Source organism: Ammospiza caudacuta, chromosome 3, assembly GCF_027887145.1.
Source record: "Ammospiza caudacuta isolate bAmmCau1 chromosome 3, bAmmCau1.pri, whole genome shotgun sequence".
In the NCBI taxonomy this organism is placed as follows: Eukaryota; Metazoa; Chordata; class Aves; order Passeriformes; family Passerellidae; genus Ammospiza; species Ammospiza caudacuta.
Window position 1 is genome coordinate 30,685,545 of NC_080595.1, and position 19,323 is coordinate 30,704,867.

Sequence of the window (19,323 nt, forward strand, 5' to 3'; positions counted from 1 at the left end):
TGCCTCCTTATCTGTGGTGCCCACCACAATAATCAGCTGCATCTCAGCACTTCTAATGCTGCACAGCCTTTTAAGTGTTTCCTGGCACTCCTGATGTAACAGATCATCAGCCTGTGCTCATCTTTGATAGGTCACCTTTTCTCTGGGAGAAAGGTCTAGGCTCTTATTGCAACATACCACCAATATTGAAGTCTCTTTCCTTCCTGGTTCCATATGGCTGGAAGCATCAGAAGCTTCTCTGTAGAATTGCTGGGTTTAGCACAACCTGGTTTTCCATTCTTCACTCAGTCAACAATGTGTTTGGTAGTGGTCATTTCCGAGGCAGGTGTTGACATTTGTATTACATTCACAAGGAAAATGTCATCTGGCATTCATGGAAGATAAAGACTTCTTCTCTCCAAAAATAATAGGCTCAGAGCACAGGACAGGGCGTTATATATACCTTAAAATTATCTACATTTAGCATGATAGCAGGATACCAATATATAAGATTGGATCAAATTCACCTACGCTATCACAGCTTTGACTGTCATTTAATAGTAATTTCAGAACTTACACTTGATCTTAATAGTCACTGTGGTGAAAATGATAGGCTTCCCTCCAGGGAAGTTTGTTTGCTCAGTATTGTTATTGGGAATGAAAACCCATCTCCCCTGTTGGACTTATATCATATTAGAATAATATTGGTCTTGTTTCACAGCATGAGGTTGATTGACCTTTAGGCTAGGGGAAGTGTAAGGCTAACAAGTTAAATGCCATTGAAAACAACTGGCTAAACCATAAATTCAAGCTGACCTGGTTTATATATCTGTGATTTAAGGAAGAAAGTTGGAGATGTCGGATAAGATCCAGGGCTAAACAACTGAAAGAGAGAGACTAAAATACTCAACTTCAGTTGATTAAAGATATTCTGATCCTGTTTTTCTCTGGTGTCTTGACCTTACTAAAGTTCACTTACTATGTAATGGAAAAAACAACGGGTTTGATAGCAAAATACAGGAAATGCCTGCAATCATGCCTGATTACAGTAGCAGCTTTTCTTCTGGTTTCTTGGGGTTTTTTTCAGAAAACTCTCTCTGTGTGCCTGAACAATGTAGAATAATAATGCTTTGGAGCCCTTTAGTTGGTGTGTCAAAGCAGAGCAATAGATGTCTGGCTTTTTGATGGATATGCATATAGGGAGTTTTTGCACAGGAGTGCTCCATGTGACCTAAGTGAGAAAAAATAAGAATTATTAGCGGGCATAACTTTAAAGCCTAGAAAATTCTGTGTGTGGCAATTCCTCCATGACTGAAAAGACAAGTAAATGCAGGTCTTTTTAAGAAATCTACCTTTGTCTGACTTTCAACTACAAAAATTGAAGTTTTACAACTTTGAATTTGAATCAAATCTCTGTCTGGAAAAAGAAGGAATAATCTGGAATAAGGAAGCAGGAAGCAGTTCATGCTGAATGTCCACAAAGGCTCAGATGTATCTCACCTAACTTTAGGAACACAAATGAAGCTTCCAAGTCAGGATCCTGCTTCTCCTGGAGCACATTTACAGTCAGTGAAGTAGGACAGACTGCTTTAGGAAGCTGTGCAGCCCACATGTTCTGTGTATCATCTGCCTGAACATATCTGTGGAGATGGCCACGGAGGGAGCCTGGGGCAAACCATGGTACTTCAATTAATCTCCTATGACTGGTGGCACAAATCTAGTCAGAATCTTGCAAAATACAAGATAGAAGATTAAAACCAGAAGAAAATGTTTCAGAGCTCTAGTTATATTAATGTTTAAGGTAAATTTTGAAAATTGATGGAATTGGGATTGATTACAATATATATTTTAATTCTGTTTTCCCTGATACCTGTATAAGATAAAAGATCCTTGATTTGTTAAGTTATGAGGATTCATTACTGAGATAGCTCAATGAGAACTGCTACAGAAATGCAAAGTGCTACCTAGATATGCATGCATTTGTTTGGTGCATGATTTCCTACTCTGTATAAGAAAGTTTCAGTCAAATGTAGGAAGGACAAGAAAGAATTTAAATCTATTTGATTAGACACAGAAAATGTATGCCTGAAATGCAAGTGCTCTTTTCTTTCTGTTTGCATGGTTTGTATTCTATTGTTGTTCAAATGATAATGATTTTGTCGTCCTACCTACTAAGGTCATTGAGAAAAAAAACAAAAAAGAAAACCAACATTGCTTTTGGTTTCCAAAGAAAAAACTTCTGAGCAGATCCAAACTTCATTGGGGTGTCCACTGATAAATTTTCTTTTTAAGGTTCTGGTGACATCTTTTTCAGAACTGAGTTTTCAAAACTTGATCTAACAAGCTTTTCTAGCTTCACCCTGTCCTTTCACTGTCTTTCATCAAGTGGTTTTATCAAATAATGATTAAGTATTGTTTTCTTTAAAAGGATTATGGACATATATAGTAGGCACTTTTAGTTTGTGCTCCACCTAACCTATTGTTATAATACACAATCTTATTTTGATGTTATTTGAGATGCAAAAATAAGAGCACTGAACCTCACAGAGCAGCATACCACGGTTTGACTCAGACCTTGGCTAAGCCTGGGGACCTCTCTTGTCTTCAGTGAGATCACCAAGGTGTCAGTGAGGACAAGGTTTATTACATTACATATTTAGCAATTACTTAATCATGGGCTTTGTAGTGGAGGCTGAAACAGTAAATATCATTAGCAGTAGAACAGATTTCACCCCATTGTTCCCACCCTGAATATGTAGAGCCAGTTAAGAATTTTTCAGCTGAAGTTTTCAAGGAAAAAGTAGGAAAATGGTGGTTTAAACCGAAGTAGGGAGAGTGAGAACAAAAGAAGAAAATCTCTGAGGAAACTACTGGTAGCCTTAATGTTGGGACATTTAGCAGGGTAGGGGAGGACCAGGACATGCAGGCAGCTCAGCCCCCAAGCAGAGCCAGTCCCTGGCTGGAGCACCAGGCTGGGGGCTGCTTGCCTTACTTTCACAAAAATCTCAAGAAGGCATACAAAATGAGAAAATAAATTGGTATCTTATTTAACTGCAAATTTCTGGGGCAGGTTCTTTGTCCTATGCAATAGGCTTAATATGAAGCCAGGTCCATTCGTGGCAGTTCTTTTTTGGTACAAAAACTCCAGGCCTGTGGGCCATGGGAAAGAGAGAATTGCCACTGGGATCCTAGAAAAAGCTTGTCTAAATCAAGTCTTTGGCAGTAAGTTGAATCAAGAGGCAGCATTATAGTGCTATATCACATTCCTATCTCAGACCCATGGAAAAATTGTTGCATTCCCAGGTGTGGGAGTCATGAAGGATGAGGTTTATAAAGTAACATGATGTGAATGCTAAGGCAACCTTCTCTTGAAAGAGAAATAGAGGCCACTCCCTTCTGTGCTTACATAATGCATATTTGAACTTCTACATATTTCACTTAGGTTCACAAATAAAAATGTGAAAATAATAAGAAAGGAAAAGTCATACAAAGGAAAGCTGTTAAGTACAATATATTTATTTGCCTGCACATTATTTAAAGGAAACCCAGCATAATAAGATAAGTAGATCAGGCTCAGTAATGCCCTAAGGTGCTACCGACAATTGTAATAAAGTTTTGGTCAAAGCCAATAGAAAGCCATATAAAGAAATTATTTTCAAGAGATTTTTTTTCTGCTATTGTAAAAGGCATTGGTTTCCTTAAGCTGCTGGAAATGAATATTAAACCTTTGTTCAATATGTCATTAGGACATCAGTAAACAGTTAAGACCATAGAATATATGCAGCCTTCTTTTCTATTTTGGGCCCTTGCTGACCTGAAAGGCTTCTCACTGGTGGGCACTGCTGGAGAGGTGATGTTACACATCTGCAAGCCTCATTTTGCCTCGTAGCAATGAGGGCTTACAGAGCCACAGACAGTGATCGTGTGTTTATCTCCCTCCGATGTCTTTGGTGGGTAGAGAGCAAACTGCTTTTGCTACTTCCCTCCTCCCATGTCTGCCACCCCTTAGTCCACAAATCATTTGTGCAAATGGCAGGGTGGTGGATGTTGTGTTATATAAGTAAATGTGTGTGTTTTTTAGAGTAAACATGCCTGACAAGAGAATGTCACTATGGTCACATTAAAAGTCAACACTTCCCATTTATGTCTAGCCTGCCGTCTGAACTTCAATGAAAATGAATTATAGTATCTCTGGCTTTATTTGAAACCAAGTCTGTCATAGTAATTCATCTGCCATTAGCAATTATATACAATGATACACATCAGAAAAAGGTGGATTCACTTTATTCCAAACTTGACACTGGAAAATAGCAGTTTTCAAGTCTGCACAGCAGATTTTTCTGTATATTACTGAGTACAACTCTACTACAGAGTTTGTATTATATATTATCTTTATTCTTTGATGATCTCAAGCAATGTAACAGTGTCAAAAACTGTGTATCATAAATTCAGTAATTACTTAATGGATCAACATTAAAACAAAGCAGAGAAATTCCAAGACTTTCAGTTAATCACAGGCAAAATTGAGATAACCTACTACAACAAAAGCAGCAGAACCATCTTTTTCTCACTGTTAGTCTCACTCAGGTATCCCCCTACTTCCTCTCAGCTAACACAAACTGCTCTACTGCCATGAATTCATTTGCAAGCATGAACAATCCAGTGTGTCCCCTATTTTTTTTTAGTCATAGATAAGGGAGGTCACTGGTAGAACCTAATACCCAACGACATTGCAATTATTGCCCGTTTATGCTCAATAACCTCAGAAAGTATGGGCTCCTTCTTTCTCCTAGAGGTTTTCAAATTAAAAAAAAATATTGTTATATTATTAGTTTGTGTTTTCTTAGTAGGTATGGTTTGAATTTTCTCATTTATCTCTGATCTGTTGCTGAGGGGGAAAACAGTCTTGCTGATGGGTAGTGACTAAAATACTTAGACAAACAAAAGAATCCACTCTGGAAGTACAATCCTCTAATATATCTGTCCTGTTCTGTTTATGTATGGAAACTGAGATTAAGTTGGTGAGATCTAATCACTAAAGAAGCTAACATCATAGCTTTTTAATTGTTGACTTTCCTTCATGTTTTCTGGCTAGTTCTATATACAATTTCATCTTGATTAGAATTGTAACCTAATACATTAGTTATCAGTATTTTGAAGACATCAAAGAGGAAATTTGTGCTGAGTGCATGAGAGACCTGATGTAGGTGTAGCATCTTTTTCTCAAAAGCAACTTGGATATCACTGAGTAACTAAGAAAGTAATTCTAGGAATGTAGAAGTCTTACCTTAATTAAACAAATTTAAAAATCATCTTGTTGAAATTTCTAAATACTATGATGATCATATTCGCTTCAGTTATGAATTTCAGTAAATCTAATAACTAGAGAATTATTCTGATGGTTTTTCCATGTTCTTGTAGAAAGTTTTCTTTTTACCTTCTGTGGTTTCTTGTGTGAACAGTTTGTCTATTTAAAGCCTGCAGAGAGGATGTGATTTTCCCATGCAGGGGAACAATGGCAATGATTTCAAATACACTATTGAAAGAGTTTATTGCAGTTGAAAGTCACCAAAAAAAGTGGTTGTTCTGTAGTTCTATACTTTAGCTTTTGTTGCTTTCAATCTTTCTGAATGCTGGTGTTTTATAGATCTTTGGTAAGGTACAATCCTTCATTTAATTTCTACCTTTTAAATAAATATTCCTGCTTTCAATGCTGTTATATGTACATAATAATTTTTATGCTTCATTCTGTGAGGTGTTGCTCAATCAGCAGTCGGAGTAGAAGTAGTAAAGTAGCCACTGTAAAGTGATTGCTTGCCAGCTTGTGATCATATTTCTCAGCTGCTTGATCTTGTTCTTCAAATATATATTTATTTAGTCACTGCTGTTTACTGTGTTGAAAGGCTACTGTTAGTAATGTTTGGCAGACTTTCTGATTTTACTGGTCCAAACCCATCTTGATTGTTTAACTGCCTTACTTTCAACAAGAAAACTGTGTGTTATCTAAATGACACTTGTGCCACTCACACAGAGAGATGCTTATCTCTCTGGCTACTGGTGGGATTGGGACTTTAGGAACCCAGGGCTATGCTCATCCACTGAGCCTTTGGAGGCAGCCAAGGCACTCAGTGCCTCATGGCATTCGCGTGTGGAGGAAGACGTGAGGGTTACAGAAGTTTTCACACAGGTTACCTGTAGTCAGCCTGCTCTTCTGTTCCAACTTGCACAAACATAATTCATAATCCTGATTCTTTCTTGAGACACTGCCAGTCATTCCTCAGCTTCTGAGGCGATTGTGATGGTGGCAGGAATGCAGAAGTAGAGACCAAGGCTTAAATTTCTGTTTAAAGCAATCTCAGAACAAAACCTACCCCCCCCTCCAAAAAAAAGGAAAAGGAAAAGAAAACCAACCCACAACATTTCATGCAATGACTGCTCAAGTCAACTGAAGTGACTCTACAAAGTATCTTGGCAAAAAAACAAAGGAGAGAAACAGCTTAATGTAGCATTGCTGCATTCAAGAAATCTGAGCATTCTCCTGGCTTAACTGGTTAGGTTGTTTGCAGTTGCATGTAATTAATTACTCAGGTTGTAGGAACTCATTTTGTCAGACACAGATGACTTTCTTACTTGCTACAAAGAGAATGCAAAATGAGAAAAAGAAGAATTTAATAGACCTTTGTCATTGAGCTATCTGACACTGTATTATTTGGTACGTTCTGATTCAGAGGTAGACAACTGGCACTAAATCCAGGAAAGAAATAAAAGACAGAATGGATCAGAATGGAACAATCTGTACAGAAGATTGTTTTACATTCCAGATATGGCTGTGTACTTTACTTCTGGAGGAGTAGGAGAGCTGGCTGTTTCTTGGAACAGTTCTGGGGAAATACGGGTCTAAGAGTTAAAAGTTTTAATTTTTTTCAATGAGGCTGCTGCTCTGGAAAGACAAGCTTGCCTGACAACTCTTTTTCTCTTACTTTTTCACTTGTTTCCTTTTCTCTGTGTGTTTTGATTGTTGGGTTTTTTTTTTCCTGTGAGGTGTTAAATAGCACATTATCTATTCCTACTCTCATATTAATTTAGTGAACTAAGATTTCTTTTTCCGAAGTTGCAGAATTAGAGGGATTTGGTGAGGTTTCTTGGTTTGGGGAGGTTTTTTCTGGCAACTGTAAATTGACAGAGTGATTGTCGGTGCAAGCACTTTTATGGACTATGTGTGACAATCTTGTGGGCTAGCCATGAATTTGGCACTTTGGCAGACTCCCAGCTTACCTTTTAACCTCCCCTATGTACTTTGATGGGAGTCATACTGCTGTTGTTTTAGCCTCTTCCAAATTTCTTTTGAAACTCTGGTGCACTTTGTGATAACACAAATCTACTGGTATTACATTTCATTATTGCGTGAGTAATGAAGCTGATGTCCTCAGTGCCTTCAACAGAGTTTTGAAGAGGCTTATAGGCTTCACTGCCCTGCTTTGGCTTGATAAAGGGGTCCCAGATGTTTTTCTTTTGTCAAGTAAGATTACAGTTTGGTAAATGGTAAAAAAGTTAAATTGACTTGTGCTTTTACAGATAGGCTTAAAATTTCATTGTCACTCTTTACAGGTAGTGAGAATTTAATAATTAGACTCTTTCTAGTTTTCTCTGGGCTCCGTTTTTTTATTCTGTTTTTTCACTGTCAAGTTAAATTTTTATTGCTAATTTCTGTGTCTTATACAAATCCTTAAGGAAATAAAGAGAATAGTGAATATCTTGTCTTTATCCATTATGTGGTTCCTTAGTGTTTTATTGCTGTTGAGGTTTCTCTTAGCTTAGGAGTTTCCTGGATTATTGACTCTTATCTCCATTCAAGTTCGTGGCTAACATATGGCATTAAATTAAAGTTAAATGAGTTTAGATCCTAACAACTCCAGTGTGTCACCTACCTGCACGGGGAAATCTTGCAATCAGAGTTAAGACATAATTTTGGAGTCTTCTCATAAAAACTTAAAACACTTAATAAAGTGGATCCATTTTTCTAAGCAGCCTCTCGAATTTCTTCGGTTCCTGTCATAATTATATATATAATGACCTTCTTTTTAGCTGTCTGTTGTGATGGTGGCTGTAAGTGGTTCCAAGATTGCATCAAATATAATTATACTTTGATTTCTTTATCTGAACATCTTGACTTCTTGAAATATAGCTTGTATTCTTCTTTAGTTAAGGAACATCCAAGATAACACTGCACTTGGAAAGTTATCAGCTACAGCTGCAATCTTGTTTCCTTCTTCAATCTGCAAGAGCCTTACCATGATGATCACATTCTATTTGGTGTTGCTATAGTCCTGTTTGAATGCAGACCTTTTTTATTGTATATCCTGTAATTCACTGAAGGAACAGTTTTGGGAAGGCACATGACTTTTAAAACAGGGAGCTTTGTTTTGTTGCTTTGACTTCTTGTGGGGAGGATGCAGAGCTGTTTATATCTGTTTGCCCTGGCTTTATGCTGGACAATTCTGGCAAATCACTTTGCAGAGGTAGGAATAGGTGGTTGCTTGAGGGTTTGAATAATTATACACAGGGGGTTATGTGGCAGCCAGCTGGATCTTACATTGTTTAGGAACTGCTGATATTAATGACCTTAAGGAATGATAAAATATGCAGTCTGTTCCAAGGGGCCATGCCTGGGTGACCACTGAGGACCTGCAAGAGCAGTGTGGCTGATCCAGAGAAAGCCAAGTGTCATGTAGGGGATGTTGCTTGCAATAAACATTTCTACAGCCAGAGCATACTTCAGCCACATAAAAACATATCTGACAAAGCTGATTTATGTAGGAGACAGTGGTTTTGCTGTTACAGAGGTAAATATGACTTTGTTGTGCCAGGTCAGGCTTGTTTTACACGCACAAACCACTTTGTAACATGTACATAACACAACCTATCCCTACATGCACAGTAAGTTTTCCAGTGCTTCCCAGAATCTGCTTTGTGGATGCATCATTGCAGATGTGCAATGATTCTGCAGACCTTGAGTAGCAAGTCCACTGTGGCCCAGGAACAGCTGATTTTCATGTTGGCCTGTGTACCTGCTTGAGGAATATATGGGCCAACATGTTAAAAAATGTTTAACAAATGTCAAAAGAAAAAAAAAAAACCCACACTAAAATCCACCTACTGAAATTGGTGTGAGAAGCAGAAAAGACCACTTCTGGGGAAATCTCAGCATACTGTAGGTTTGGACATGTCTACAAAAACTCTTAACATGCTGCAGCCTTGGAAGGGCTGTTTAATCAATTAATGTGTATAAATGTTTGGTGTCTGTGGTTCTGAAGGCTGGGATCTGACAAAGAGACATTTCTCTGGAAGAAATTCTCTGAGTAAGGTGAAGACTTCTCATCCCTCACTCAGGTCAAATTTGTTGGCATAAAGATTTTTTTTTTAAAAACCCTTGGCTTTTCATAGGCTTTTCAGGTGAAATTAATTTACAGAGGCTGGCATGGGATTTTATTCTTCTTCTCTGATTTAGAACTTGCCTACACACACACTATTTTTTTTTTCATCAATTCAATCTAAGGAAATTTGTGTAATTATTCCAGGAAAAAGAATTCTGATCAGGAAGTGTCGACAAAGTCACCTAAAGACGTGTGCTCTGCTTTTGATTCTCACCTCTCTATGCAATCATTCATACATTACAATATAGATATATTATTTATATATATATATATATATATATATATTTTATATCCAAATATACTATATATCTTTAATACATATCAGAGATACCTAAAAGCCTAGACAGAAATATAAAAAGCAAATGTTGTTTTGATACACATGCAATATAAGTGGGATTTATTTGCCTTTGTTTTATGTTTATGTTATTATATATGTTATATCTACATGATGAGGAGGTTTTACTTGGGGGGGCCAGTTCATGCAGGTAAGGGTTCTTTTATGCACTGACTTTCCAGATCCTTTTGTTATTAAGTCTAAGGCAAGTGGCAGGTAAGTTGAATGGTACCTAGCATTAATTGTGTTGGAACATATATTAACCATCAATGGTATATTTAGAAAATATGCAGAGGGCAAGACAGGAAAGGTGGATATCCTTTTTCCAGCCTTTTTTTGACCTAACCCAATTTTATAAGCAGACAATTGTGTGGTTTTGACACAAAGACGTTTGTATGATCAGAAATAGCTGCTAAGATATGTTGTTTAACAATGAATGCAAAATATTCCTGTGGAATTATTTTTGAGCAGCCTTAAGCTACAGAAAACGGTGCTCCCAAAGATGGGAATGTAGTTTTTCATCCATCTCATTGCAATCTTTGAATTGCTACTATACATTAAGAATGAAATTCAAAGTAATCCAAGTTTGAAAATACCTATTCACTGAACCCAACTGCTAGGGTATGGATAAATTGGTACTCCTTGTTTAGTGCTAATGGGAAAAATAGAGATTGGCTTCATTGACCTATTTTGCATTGACAGAATGATAGATCTGTAGGAAACAAGAAACTGAAATCTTTCCCAAACTTTTCTGAGCTGCCTTGAATACATAAAAGCTGTGCTTTCATGCAGCTAAAGAGAGTAAAAGCTTAGTCTTACAAAATGCTTGTAATTGCCTGCTTCTTTATTTTATTGCCTTTAACTAGATTTATTTCATGACTGCTACCAACTTTTCATGCACAGGCAGTGAAGGACAGTTTCTCAGTGGTGTTTGGGAAACCATTTATTTTTCAAATTCTATAGTTTATTATGAAATACAAGAGCACATGATCAAAATTTGAAAGTTGATTTAATTTGAGACCTTTGTATTTCAGGGACCTGAAACTGGACAATATTCTTCTGGATGCAGAAGGCCACTGTAAACTGGCTGACTTTGGGATGTGCAAAGAAGGGATTCTGAATGGAGTGACCACCACGACGTTTTGTGGCACACCTGACTATATAGCTCCAGAGGTAGTTTTTTGCAGTGCACTAAGTGTACAAATATTCTTATTTATCAGACTGTTACATGTGTCATTTTATACACTCTTTACATGTAGATGAAAACATTTAAGATGCAGACTAGACTCTGCTGCACTTGTGCTTAGGTAGTCTTGCAGAAAACGGTTACTCTACTGCCTACAAGCACTATTCCTTGATGATAGGAGTGTTTTTTCTACTATTTGTTTCTTGAAATTAAAGTTATTCTTCTCAAATTGCTCATTTCTGAATCAACATCATTATGATGATTTTTAGCAGCCTTTAAGGTGCTAGATTCAACTGACTATTGCAATCTTAGTAATCTTAAGTAGTTATAAAAATGTTTTTATTTTTAGTGAGGTTTAAAAGAACATGTTCTTACAGAAGAAGCCATATGTTTGATGCCGTTTTGACTACAGCCTTTGAGGGAATATAATTCTTTTCCCTTTATTTAAAATATCTGTGAAAGATACTACGCTTGTGCTACTTTACAGACTTGCACAGAAAGATGGAAACTAGATATGATCCTGCATATTAGTTGGCAACATTTCAAGGTGGTCATTGGATAAAATAAATACCTTAGAGTAGTGTGGCTTTGACATATCCTAGATTTTAATATTATGAGGTGAATTTCAAAGTGCCTAAAATGAACCAATACTGAACAGTTATTCTGCAAGGCAGACTTTGCTCAGTTGAGTTAGTAACCTGTGCATCTTTCCACTTGAATATTCAGTGTGCAGGTTTAATGGAAAGGTGTTGTTGATTTGTCTTTCATCAAACATAAATTTGCAGTGAGGAAAAATGTTATTTATTATTCCTTAGAGTCAATAAATCATAAATCCATTCTGTTAGTGTTCAGGGCTGTCCAACTTCAGTAGCACAACTGATAAGGTGTGAATCATCTTGAAACTGTCATTACATAAATGTGTGTCTTATGGAGTCTGAAAAGTATTCTAGCATTTAAAGAAAACAAATACCAGTGTGGTAGCTGGGGCTATGTAGGATTTTTTTCTGATTTCTATACTAATTGAATCCTTTGACAAATTCTCTGAAAATTATTACTGAAAATAAAGCAATAATAAGAATACAGGAACTTTTACTGAGGCTTCCAATTTGTCATGTTAATTGCAGAAGCTATCTCCTGCTTCTGTTTCTCTTGCATTGTAGTGATATGTCTTAATTTCCTTTTATTTAGTAGTATCTGATTTCCAAAGAGTTCCCAGAAGACATGAAAAGTATACATCTAATTTTCTGTATTTGATGGCTATAAAATATCATTTTCTTTCAATGAGGAATGTGGATGGGATCCAGACCTGTGTATCCAAATGTTAAACTCATTTCTGTTCTTGTGTTAAGACTGAATTTGGTTTTATAGTGGTCTTGATTCCCAACTACAGCACTAAGCCCAAGCAGTTCACTATGGGATTTCTCACTGCACTGTGCAGTGCTGTGTAAGGAGTTGGTGGATTTATTGCCATTCCAAGGCATTTTAAGGCAGCCAGCTTCACCTTAAGCAGGCGCCCACTCCCCTTCCCTGGTTCCCTGTCACGCTGAACCAATGCAGCCAAACTGCAAGCTTCTTTCCAGTGAAAAGGGGACAAGAATCAAACTTGTTCCTGGTACAACAGTAGTTCTGTAACACCAAGTGCTACTATAAAACTCCATCGTGCTAAACTATTACTTGCCACTAAAGGTATTTGCTACAAGGTTGAACTTGTGCCACAAGAGAAGTTGTAGCCAGTTTTTCCTGAAAGCAAGTGCAATTAAAGTGAATTCTGCAGCCATGGATTGTACAATGCTGTAAAAGGAACTTGAACAAAAATGCTTTTGGCTTCCTTCAGTCCTACCTAAAGGACAAGAATAAATCTCTCAGATGATCTCTGTGCAGCATTAGAAGCTGGTTCAGTTTGTTTTGTTCAAGATAGAGACAAGGAAATGTTTCACATTTTCCACCAGTCTGTTTTGTATATGTGATCTTTTTTCCCCTATAGTGTGACCTGCTTTAAACAGCTTGGGAGGATATGCAGCTCTTTTGCTCACAAGCATAGTCATTTACTCAGGGGACTGATAAACTCTCAGTACTGCTGAGAACAACATCTCATTGACACTTAGCTGTGCTAGTGCAAATTGCATGGCTAAGAAACCCTGCCTGCTGTTACTGAAATCAGTGTGTGATCCAGTCCTGCTTAGGCACTGGGGCATAGAAGGGCTATATCATGTCGGAACAGCAGATGTGCAGCTGAGACAGTTGTCTCACTTGTCTCTTCAATCCAATCTCTTTTTCTGTGCTAGATCCTCCAGGAGCTGGAATACGGTCCATCCGTGGACTGGTGGGCTCTGGGTGTTCTCATGTATGAAATGATGGCTGGACAACCCCCCTTTGAAGCTGACAATGAAGATGATCTCTTTGAATCCATCCTTCATGATGATGTGTTGTATCCAGTCTGGCTCAGTAAAGAGGCTGTCAGCATTTTAAAAGCAGTGAGTCTTCCATTACTTGCCTTCCTCCTCCTCCTCCTCATGGGTTTTTTGGGGGTTGATTTGTTGGGTTTTTTGCTTGATTAAAATTGAATTTGCTGAAAGTTGTTGAGAGCTGTCACCACTGGGAGTTCAAGCACAGTTCAAAGTGCCACTGTTAGGATAATGGGGCCTTGGATAAATTGCACTGCTTGTGGGAAAGGAACAGAATGTTTGTATTCCACGCAGTTCTACACTGTATAAATCTGTGTACTGCAGATTCATGTTTCAGGGAAAACCCAACCAGCTAGAACTGTGCTATCACTTTGACATTTTATATGCCATGTACTCCCATCACTAGAGTGGGGAAGCACTACATAATTAAAGAAACAATGTTTTTTATTTTACCCGCTTACAAAATTTCCTGTACCTTTGCTGTTTTTCCCCTGTCATCAAGATGAGTTTAAAGCCCTTTATTTACAGCTGCATGTTCTATTTTATAGTTCACATGATAAGCAGTCTTACTTTAGTGTGATTGTTTCTGTTCTCATTGGGATTTTTCAGTATGAGTGATGACTTGACAGTAAATTGTGTCATCAAATGCCACAGTTTTTAAAATCAGCCAATATGTACCACTGAGCAAATTTGGTTTTTAGACTACCTTTATAAAGTCAAGTTTATAAAGTAATTCATTACTATGAATGACACTGACATAAATTCTTTTTTCTCTGCTAGTATCATCCCAAAATTGAAAGCAAAACAATACAGAAGCAGTTTGTCAATCCCCAGAGTTGGCAAAAAACCCGAGAAGGATTTTTGGCCTAAAAAAATAACTTGGTTTTTATTTATTCCATTTTTCCATTGTCTTTGAAACTGGGAAAGCTCTGCCTTTCTATATATTTTTCTTTCAGCATCTGGAGTAAGGGAGACTTTCAATTAAGAAGGCAGCTGATAATGTAAAATCCTGCAGAGATCTTCATACAGGCTTATTTTGAAAATGTGTATAAAACATAAATTGAGATTTTAACACCAGTTGACAGCACATTCTGCAGAAATTCTCATCTTGACCTTTTGATGAAAATGTCTTCAGGCTCCTTCTACTGAGCAAGAGAGATGCTCTAGCAATGATTCAAAACAGAAGTCGAAGTTAACCTCTCAGAAGTGTTTGAAGTATCTCCTTTGCTACATTCACTGTAGTGAGAAGATGAAGGTTTTTTTACTGCTGGCAGTAATTTATTAATACTTATTCTCCCTTTTTCCCCAGATAGCTTTCTGACTACTTTTTATTAGCTCACATTATACTTTCATGCATCCATTTCTGTTTCCAGACCGTTTGATTATTTTACTTCAGCAATTAAAATATATAGACTTGAGCTGCAGAGTTCAGGCTTATATCCACAGCTCAGAGGTTATTTTGGCACATTGTAAAGGAAGGGTTTTTGTCAGTTTTCATACCTACATCTGATTTTCATTGGAGTCCAGGAGATTTTCTTTTAAAGCTGACTTTTTTACAGAATTTTCTTCATTTTGATAGTAGGAGTGGTGATTTGTACCTTGCTGCTGTCATAGCCTTTCAGGCATAAATTGATACAATTTAATGGAGCTGTGGCAATTTATACCATAAATAAACACATTTCCTTAGGATTAGCAACCTGCTGCCTACGAATGTATGGTATGAAACTTGCTTGAAACTTGTGTTCTTCATCTGATACTTGTCCATATGAAGAACAGGAAAAACAGAGGAAAGAAAGAGGCGTCTATGTATTTTACTGCTGAATGGTAGCAAGGGATTAATTTTGGAGCACTTCATTTCCTCACATTGTGCTTTGAGACATGAGTTTCATTCTTTTGAAACTGTTTTTTTTTCTTACAGTCCTTCAAACACTACATAAGGAAAGTTTAATAAGAAGACATTCTCTTGTATTAAGTGGCGATGTTGTCCTATTTTCTTAATAAACAGTTTTCCTGTTATTTCCATCAAAACACTGAGGATGATATTAAAGCTCAGTATTACAAGGCAGTGTGTTGCTTATCTCATGAAAATCCACACATCTTATTAGTCCTGTTTCGGTGAATTGACAGGAATTGCTATTTTAATTCTTTCCTGTGTAATAAGGAAAACAATTCTTTATTGAAATTTGCTCTCTGCTTCTTCCCAAGCAATGGAGAGATGTTGTCTCTACAGTGTGTGTTCCCTGTGTCCTGGGATGCAGTCTCTGGCTACAGAAGCAGAACTCTGTTTTTAAGTTGTGTGATTTATTTCAAGAAGCAAAATTTGGGGAGCCTAATCATCCTTGATTCAAGCCCTAAGCAGCATTTTGTCCTGTTATCACTTAAGTCGGTAGGAATGCTGATCCTAAAAGGCTTCTTCTTTCAGAAAAGGAGGTTTCTGCCTTAGCCATAGAAAGGTTTATGGCTATGGCTGTCAGCTCCATTTGCAACCATCTCTTCAGCAGAGTGCAGTTAACAGCTGTGTCTGTCCTGACAGTTGCATCAGTGTTGATGCTGGTGATAAACAGGGAATAAATGTCAGCTTTTGCTTCAGAAATAGAAAGGGATTAAATTAATGCAATTAAATGTCTGCTTTAGAAGTTTGATGTTTTTTCTTCATATATGCATGTGATATTTTTGTTTAAGTATTCATTCTTAAAATACATTCTCTTTCATCATCCATTTCACAGTTTCATGAAGTTTGTGAAGTACAGCACTAAACTGGACAGTCTATTCATACCGTCATGTCCTGGGCTTCTTAAAAAGTTACATGTCCAGATGCTTTCCCTGTCTCCAGTTTAAAACAAAGATAAAGCATGGTAGATACTAGGATCATATTTTACTTCTTTGATACCTGGATTATATGGTACAAAAAGCACATCCTGTAGTTTCCATGTTCTGTTTCTGCAATACATGTGGCTGCTAGTTCCTGGCCTGCTTGCTCCAGTCCTGGAGATGAAATAAAGCAGAGGAATGTAGGAATGCATTTTGTGGTTTTTCAAGAGACCTCACCAAAGCACAGTAATCCTTTCAAAAACTTAATTTCTCCTGCTCATAGAAAAGATTCCTGTAGTTTAGATATGACTTGCCTACTTGCAAAAGAACTTGCAGAGCAGTTGAACTCAAGACCAAAGAGAAGGATCATCTTCAGAACGGTGCGTGTATGTCAGAGACCACAGACAGAATTGCCTTGCTGATCTATGCTATACTTTTAAAATGACAGCAAGGGTACTCTCCTCTGAATGGTTGATCTAGATATCTAAAACCAATCTAGGGGCTTAAGTAGCTACTTGCCTAATACCTAGAGTACTAAAGCAAGGGCATGCTCTACAATAGTTTATTTTATTCTGCATTTGCTTTTTTATCCTACAGAAGTATAGTATAATGTGATACATAGGTTGAAAAGCCACTGAACAATTATTACATTTTGTTTACTTTGTCCAGTTTTTCTAAATTTAAAGATGTTATATAATAGCTGAATATAAAGTTATAGCAAAGCTATTGAGCTAATTCTATAATGTGTTTGTGATTATAAGAACAGCATTCATTGCTACTTGAATTGCAAGGATTCTGTGTCCACACAAATTAGGAAATTAGTAGAGCAATTGCTAATAAAAGAAGGAAAAATAATAGAGAAAAATCAGGTAAAGTATTATGAGCTTCCATCAGTTGATATCAATGTCTTACACCACTTGTACAGCTTTTTTCTGACAGGAATAGTAACAGTTTAAATGTGAGAAGTTTATAAATTACCACACTGGAGGAGACCAGTTAGTTTCAGTCGCTGACACTAATCGTGTACTAAAAATGAAAGATAATGTACAAGTTATGTCATGGAGGACATGACATAATTTCCCATTCTCATGGGAAGTTTTCTGCAGGTACTGATCACTCTCTCTGTCTCTGGAGGATTGAAGATCCTTTAGTGTTTTTGGCTAAAGCTGAAAGTAGATACGCTGAACAAGTATCTAGTCCTTTAACACTCCCAGTCAGATGAAATTAAGAGGTCTCAACAATAAACTGAAAGGGTTTCTTGCAGTAAATTTACAGTTTGGAGTCTCTGAATCTTATGGTATTCCCAAAACCTCTGAAATATGGAGTGCCAGAATAAATGACCTTCTGAAAGGGGACTGTCTCTAAAAAATTAAGAATTTAAGAATTACAGTGTGTAATTGAGCAGCAAATGATTTCCAGGTATTGCCATTCATATTTTAACATTTCCCTCCTTTCCTCTCCACCCTGTAGTTCATGACAAAGAATCCCAACAAGCGACTTGGCTGTGTGGCGTCACAAAACGGGGAAGATGCGATCAAGCAGCATCCATTTTTCAAGGAAATTGACTGGGTTCTTCTAGAACAAAGGAAAATCAAACCACCCTTCAAACCTCGCATTGTAAGTAACAGTTTGTATAACATTCAGAGAAAACTTGGTTTGGCAGTTCTATTTGTTGGCTTTTCTGAGAAATGAGATTACCCAATGCAGTGTTTTGAGGACTGAAACAGTAACATAAAAATGGCACTGAGAAGATTACTTTGTCATTGTTTCTGTGAAGGTAAGTGTCAGGAATAAATGTAATGCACAGAAAAATGTTCATGTTCATCCACATAAACCATAAGAGAGTTCAAAAAACATTTTTAATTACATTCTGTGTTCTCAAAGATGCCATAGCCAGAAAAGATGTTTTCAGTTGACGTATACTCTCTATACTTTCTGTGTGAACTCTTTACAGTTCTGCATTGCTGATGGCCACTGGATTTTGTAGTAAAACACAGACAAGAATTTATAAGGAATAACATTTTAAGTGAAGAAACTTGAAAAAACAGCTTCTTGGCGGGAAGAAACACACCTTATTATTAGATACATTTATATATTAACATTTTCCTGGATAGTAACCAAGTATTTCTATTTTAAAGTAACAAAAATCTGTAAAAAACAGCCCTACCTGCAGAAAGTATGAAAGACATGCAAAAATATTTTATTCTGGTGTTTCTCTGGATGAAAACACAATTAACCAATTGTCACAATGCATGTGGTTATTCTGTGCTTACACACTGCAAGAGGCTAGCTTTGTGATAAATCCTCTGAGAGTGATTTGCATCTTTTGATTTCACAAGTTCCTAATTACAATGCTTGATTTGCCTGTGAATATGGTCAAAGTTCTTGTTTGTTTCTTTCTTTAGATAGTTTACAAAGGTATTAAAACACCCAAAAAGCAAAACAAATGAGCAAAATAAAAACCTTGGGAATCAAGTCCAAATCCTGAATTAAATTCAGAGGTGAAAAAGTCCCTTCTGTTTTTGAAGAATTGCTTTATGTTACATATAATGCCTTTACTTGAGTCCAATGAGATGCCTTTCCCCAAGTTCCTTGTGTAGATGGGGAAAGCAGGACTGATCGTCCAGAGCAGGAGCCTGAGGCAGCTCCTCTGGGCCCACTCTTGGGGAAATCTCTCTCTGTAGCTGTGCAGAAAAGGCCCAAAGGGATTGACAACCATGAGTGAAAGCCCTTATGAGCCCTTTTCTAGGAGTAATAGTAAGGTACAGTGTTGTCACATGAGGAAGGTTTTCCCAATGTATTGGAGGATGGAAACCTTACAGCGCCCTACATGCAGGGAGAGCTGGCCTGAGCCAGCCCCACTCCTGGGGGTGCAGCCAGCCCTCACCCTGCTGCCCAGCTCCTCTCTGGAGGTGTGGCAGGCTTGCAGCTGCTGCCTGAGCTGATATACAAGCCTCTGCTCTGCTGCAGGAAGTGTAAACCCCAAAACTAACTCCTTTAGTACCTATCTGAAGCCTATTTAGTACTGTGGCTGTTTTCCAGTCAGGTTCCACAGCTCTCAGATATCTGCACTTGGGCAAAGTCTGTGTTGAGCTGAGTTGCTTTTGTGTAGCTCTTTTCTTGTTTTCACAAGAATTTGGCCTCTCATCTCACCATAATTTTTGTTGCTTTGCT

General features: G+C 37.4%; 1 protein-coding gene across 1 annotated transcript in view; it reads left to right on the forward strand.

Moving 5' to 3' along the window:
- Positions 1 to 19,323, forward strand: part of PRKCE (protein kinase C epsilon) — a 287,329-nt gene that overhangs the window by 248,462 nt on the left and 19,544 nt on the right. Inside the window, exons 12-14 of the mRNA XM_058801080.1 lie at positions 10,782 to 10,920; positions 13,219 to 13,407; positions 17,620 to 17,766. Of these exons, the coding sequence (XP_058657063.1) occupies positions 10,782 to 10,920; positions 13,219 to 13,407; positions 17,620 to 17,766 (475 nt within the window). The remainder of the gene's footprint in view (positions 1 to 10,781; positions 10,921 to 13,218; positions 13,408 to 17,619; positions 17,767 to 19,323) is intronic.